This window comes from Natator depressus, chromosome 9 (assembly GCF_965152275.1).
Source record: "Natator depressus isolate rNatDep1 chromosome 9, rNatDep2.hap1, whole genome shotgun sequence".
In the NCBI taxonomy this organism is placed as follows: domain Eukaryota; kingdom Metazoa; phylum Chordata; order Testudines; family Cheloniidae; genus Natator; species Natator depressus.
The window spans coordinates 57,742,478-57,748,477 of record NC_134242.1 but is presented as its reverse complement, the minus strand read 5'-3'; the positions used below and the strand labels follow the sequence as shown (position 1 = coordinate 57,748,477).

Genomic DNA, 6,000 nt, shown 5'->3' with positions numbered 1-6,000 from the left:
TAGTCTTTCCCCTACACCAGGAGCTCTCTTGCTATTTACAGAGCCTCGGTTTACGCATACGGTTTCTTCTGTGACTTTACCCCACCACCACGGAGGGCTCTTATCATGGCCAACATCCTTTCCTCTAGAGAGAGGGGGAGAGGAGGACTCTCTGGAGCCCAGCACTTCACCTCCTGGGATCAGAGGAGTCCCTGTGCAGGGACACAGTGCACTCCCTCCTCATCCCTCGGGGGTGACCACAGTACTTCACGGCACTCTACAGACATGGCATTGAACATAAGTAGTATAAGGGCTCTACCATCAATCAAACCCTAACCCCGCCCCTTGACCCCTTAGCCCAGCCCCTTGACCCCTTAGCCCCACCCACCAGAAGTCCCACCCCATGGGTTATTACTTCCGGGGTCAAGGCTGCCACATGACCGGAAGCAAGGTGTGTCATGTGACATCCACCCCCACCCCTTGACCCCTTTAACCCCACCCCTTGACCTCTGCCCCCCACCGGAAGTCCTGCCCCATGGGGTATTACTTCCAGGGTCAAGGCTGCCACGTGACCGGAAGCAAGGTATGTCATGTGACCCCTCTAACAACTCCTCCCACTGCCCTCTACCAATCAGGATGGGTTTCGCCCCTGTAGGACTTCCCCCCAAGAGGAGCTTTGACCAATCAGGGCGAGTTCCGGGGTGGGGGTGTCCTCTCTGGAAGTGGGTCTTGTGACCCCTCTAACAACTCCTCCCCCCACCCCGCTACCAATCAGGAGGGGTTTTGTTCCGATAGGACCAAGAGGAGATTTGACCAATTAGGATGAGTTCCGGGGGGTGGGGTGACCCGTCCGGAAATGATTCGTGTGACCCCTCTAACAACTCCTCCCACCAACCTCTACCAATCAGGCCGCCCCGAGAGCAGATTTGACCAAAATAGGGCAGGTTCTGGGATGGGGTGAACCTCCCAGAAGAGGGGCGTATGACCCCTCTGCCAATCAGAGCACAGCACCATCACCCCATAAGGCCCAGCGTCGGGCAGAAGAGGCTGTCTTTTACCAAGAGCGCGTGTTTTAGAAATCGTGGAAACATGGACTCCTTCACCACCCCCGTGAGAACTTCGGACTTTGTTTTAGCCCCGAGGGCCTTCAACAAACCGCGGAGAAAGCGCTACATCAGCGACAGTTCCGAGGAGGAGGAGGGGGCGATTCAGGGGAGCGCTTTGGCCCAGCCATTGATGGACACACCGGAAACCGACCCCGAAACCCAGCCGCTTGTGGGGCCCCGCGATGAGCGTGATGGCCTCTTGTTGTCCACCCCCCGAGAGGTGGAAAGTGATCACGGCTTGGGGGTGTTACGGGCGGACAAGGTGAATGAAAAAGACATGGCTCAGGTAAATGAATGTTTAAGAAGTGACGGTCGGGGTGGGGGTGTGTAATGGGGGGGTGGAGGGTGGGAGGGCTAGGAACCAGGGATTGTGTAAATCAAAAACCAAGCAGTGGTGTGCTTATGCTGTTTCTTTTTTGAAAAAAATCTCTCAACAGCTCGACGATGCCTTTCTAGAGGACCCAGAGACTCTGGACAGCGTTGCACCAAGCAGCGAAGATGAACCGGGCCCACCTTGTTTTTGCTCAACGCCGATACAAAATGTTGAAGAGGACTCCGAGGATGACGGCTATGAGGAGTTTAGGAGGAGGCTTGGCATGGAACTGACTGAGCCAGTGCCACGTCGTGAGCGTAACAAAGTCATGCGGACTATTGTACGCGTTGCTGTTTCTTCTGTTCTTAATCACTGTCTTAGGGAAAAGCTTTTTGAAGATTGTGAGGGCTGTGTCATAGATGCACCAGGCCAGCGGCACCATGACTGTGTGACTTGGACTTCAGTGGATATAAACTGCAAGCTCCGGGGCCTGTGTGCTGAGCTGTGTTTGGAAAGCTTATTAAACACTGTGATTGCCATAGGCTATGCTATGCAATGTCTGTGCCTAACCCAAGAACATTTAGCACAAGTGGTGACCTTGATAAATGCTGTGCAATTCAGTGGAGACCCTGACCATGTTTTAAAGAAAATGACCAAACCGGAAGATGCCTGCTTAGAGCGTTATATTGACCGTCTGGTCCGCACAAAAAGTTACAGAACCCTGCTTAAGAAAAAGGCTATTTGTAAGAAATCTAAAAGGATTAAGTTAGAAAATGGTGAGGTGCCAAACATGCGATATAAAACTTGGTAGCTGTAAATTAAAAAAAAAAAAAAATCTATTGAAAAGGGCTTTGTGACTATTTGTATTTCTGTTAAAAGGTCTCTGGCCCTTAAGGGAGCTTAAAGTCTTTTTTTCTTTCTTTCTTTTTTTAATGGAGCATCTTGGTTTGTTTTCAAGGAGCTGTATGTCTTTTAAATAAAAAAAAAATTGTTTGTTGAGAACCTAGACGACGGACAAAAAGTATTTGAACTTAAAAAAGAAAAAAAAGAAAAGCAGCCCAATTGTGCAGAAAAACTTATTCCCCACCCCCGATCACAAAAGGGAATGCTAGGGAGGGGTGATCCAATCAACCTGCTAACTATTTTGAAACAAAAGAGTTAGGATGGTGTAAACAAAAACAAAACCTCAGGTAGCTTGGAGACTGTCTCTTTCAACAGAAACTCTCTTGAATTGCTGCTGGACTGCAAGTGGAGGTATGTTCCCTGGTTTTTTTTTTAACTCTGAAAATATATATATATTATATAATGCCATTTTTTGGCCATGCTATCTTAGTAAATAATGGTGCATATCTTTATTGCAGTGTGATCTGTTTAGCATGGAGCCAGTAACTTTAAGTTGCAGTTCATCACCAGGCCAAGGTAAAAACCATTTTTAACTGTAGTTGTGCTTAATAACTTCAGGTATTACATAGGTTGAATAGGGATTTGGGAGCTAATACTAACTAACATTTTGGCTTGTTTTTCTTACCCCAAAGACCCCAAGCACACATGGCTGGGGCGGGGCGGGGGCCAGAACAACCAGGGGTCTTTTTAAAAGCATGTGGGTTTATTGAAAAGTATTTTGTTGCAAACAGTGTTTTAAACTCTCTCTGTGTGTGTGTGTGTAAAACATAGGTGGTTTTTAAAAAGTATATGTCTACAAACTGATGGTGATGCCCCAAGTTTCCAATTAACAGGGTTTTTACTTTGCAAAATGAGATGTATTTTTTAAAAAAAAAATATTTGTGGGGGTTGTTTTCAAAGTGGTAGAAATAAACTCAAAACCTGTGTTTGTTGTACAGCCTGAAATGGATTATTTTGTTTTAAAGCTATGACTTTTTTAAATAGAAAAAACACCCTAATGGATATTTTTTTATTTTATTTTAAAGTTTACTAGACAGTTTCATGTGTTTTATTAGAATGTTGTTTGCTTTACAGCACGGTCAAAACATGAGCGGGTAAAAATGCTCAAAAGAAAAAGGAAAGAGACAACTGAAAAGAAAAATTCACAAGTATCAGTGACAGATGGATGGATGAAGCCGGGTAAATATATTTTGCTTATTAGTCTGGTTAATTTATGAGGTTTTGTATTTTAAGTACATACATAGGTGTGGGTGAGAAAGCTGGCAAAGTTCGTTTTTGAAAAATGCTTTTTTTTCCCCCCCTGCCCCAAGCAGGCATATGCAGCCCTTCTGACAAGGCTGTAGTGGGAGCTACAAGGACCCCTCCCCGAGAACCACCAAAGAACCAGGAATCTACTTTGAGACCTTTAACAATGCAAAACAGCACAAGAGTGCAGATGAAGCATCAGCCCAGTCCAAACCTCATTTACGTCAAACCCAAGGACAAAACAAAACACTCTGGTAAAAAACATCCATGCAAACACAACTCCAGTTCCTCAGCGGCCATCGCCACGCCAAGCCCTGAGAAAACTGTGAGCGAAAACGCCCACATTCACAAACCCGGAGCAGGCGCTCTAGGGGTTGTGAATAAAAAACCAAGGATTGAAAACACCTGCGATGCCAAGGTATTGCAACCATGCAAACACAACTCCAGTTCCTCAGTGGCCACCACCGCACCAAGCCCTGAGAAAACTGTGAGCGAAAACGTCCACATTCACAAACCCGGAGTAGGCACTCTAGGGGCTCTGAATGTGTGCAGAAACACACACATTCACAAACCCAGAGCAGGCGCTCTAGGGGTTGTGAATAAAAAACTAAGGACTGACAAAGATCCCCCATATTCTAGTATTTGGGAAGAGTTTGATGCTTCATTCAGAAAACTGGTGGACGCTGTATCCTCGGGGGGTCTAAAACTATGGCATTCTAAAAAGTTTTGGAAAAAATACAACGCTTTGTTCAGAAAACTGATGGATGCTGAATCCTCAGGGGGCCTAAAAGAAAGGGGGGCTGGAAAGGGTGGCTCTGATCAGGCATGACTAGGTGTGGAAAGGGGTACCCTCAAGGGTGCACATCAGCTCGTGAGTAAACAAAAGGGCGGACGGCGCTTGGGGGATAAACAGATGGCTGCCAAAAAATTCCAGGCCAGGGTCGCTGTAAAAATTTTAAAAAGGGCTAAAGAGGTAATGAGGGAAAAAAAACAAAAAGAGATGCCCCCTACCAGAGGCTCTCAAACTGGCATGTCTGAAAATGGGGAGGCGAAATCAGACTCTGGTTTAGAAAATTCCCCAGAGTGCTCTCTAGACGGAGTCCCATCGACTCCCAATGACCCTCACGGAGGCGTCTCAGAGTCTGACTCTCAATTAGTATTGGATGGAGAAGATGCCACTGATGGTTCCGTAGAGGAACCCCCAAGTAACCCTGAAAATGCAGAGGTATATATGGAGAGAGTGAGAAGTTGGCAACATGAATTACCTAGATTTGGGGGGTCGGTGTATTGTGAGGAGTTTCGTTTTGTCCATCTTGAGCAAATAAATTCCGCTCAACAGGCTGTTGAAGCCATACACAGAGGGATACAGCTAGTTCTTGATGACGTTAATGGTAGGGTAGGCCCTGATGATTACGTACAGTTACGTTTAGAGAGCCGTCGTTTAACTAACCCTTTGTTTTCAGTCAGAAGAACTAGGGATGAGCTGTCCGCTGAGGATTTCTTAAACCAGACCTCAAAGCTGCTTCAGAGCAATAGACAATTGCATCTCGATGGGACGTTGCGCCTCGTTGTGACAGTTGTAAAAAATAGGGGTGGGGGCACTCGAAGAGTTTTAAATTCTATCCTTAGTAGTCAGATTATTCATAAAAAGAGACAATGTTTAGTAGACCTGACTTACACCGGTACCCATCTATGTTTTGCGGGAGGGCTCTTGGCCGTCATGGCCGGTCATAAACCTACGGATGCAGAATTGTTAGCAGAGGCGAGAAAGTTGCACAAGAAACTGGGGTGGTCAGATCAAAAAAAGGTTATGCTCAGTGACATAGCAAAGTTTGAACAGCATTTAGGAGTTAACATACAGGTGGTGCTGTATGCGGTGAAAGGTGGCTGGGGTTTTTTTAAAACGGGGGGCCCCGTGTACCCTAAGACTTATTTCATCCTGTTGCACAATGAACATTACTATGGAGTTCTGGATGTGAAAAAGTTGTTCGGAGCAAAAAATTACTATGGGTTTTGCCACACGGTGTACAGTCACGACCATTCTTGCAGGTATCATTGCCGTCTCTGCTTGAGCGCAACATGCTCTGACAACATGGGTGTGCAGCTGAGGTGTCCTAGCTGTAAACTGTATTGTCGGTCCAAAGAGTGTTTAGATAGACATGTCAACTGTGCGTCAAAAAACCAAGTTGAATGCCTGTCTAAAACTTTGTGCGATAAGTGTCAGGCGTACGTGGACAAGCGGCACAGGTGTAAAGGGAGGCGCTGTAAGCAGTGTCAGGGTTTGATCGTTGGAGATGTAGACGTTCACCTCTGTTTTATGGACAGCCTTAGAAAGCCCGAATCATCAGAAAAGTATATTTTTTATGATTTTGAATGCATGCAGGAGACTGGGTTGCACACTCCCAATTATATTTTTGCGATGTCCCTAAAGCCGGAAAAATCCTGGGAATTTAA

General features: G+C 46.1%; 1 protein-coding gene across 1 annotated transcript in view; it reads left to right on the top strand.

The window, feature by feature from the left end:
* The first annotated feature begins 1,195 nt into the window (after positions 1–1,195).
* Positions 1,196–6,000, top strand: part of LOC141993509 (uncharacterized) — a 28,479-nt gene continuing 23,674 nt past the window's right edge. Inside the window, exons 1-4 of the mRNA XM_074963049.1 lie at positions 1,196–1,371; positions 1,523–1,738; positions 2,760–2,817; positions 3,376–3,480. Coding sequence (XP_074819150.1) covers positions 1,216–1,371; positions 1,523–1,738; positions 2,760–2,817; positions 3,376–3,480 — 535 coding nt within the window. The 5' untranslated portion in view covers positions 1,196–1,215. The remainder of the gene's footprint in view (positions 1,372–1,522; positions 1,739–2,759; positions 2,818–3,375; positions 3,481–6,000) is intronic.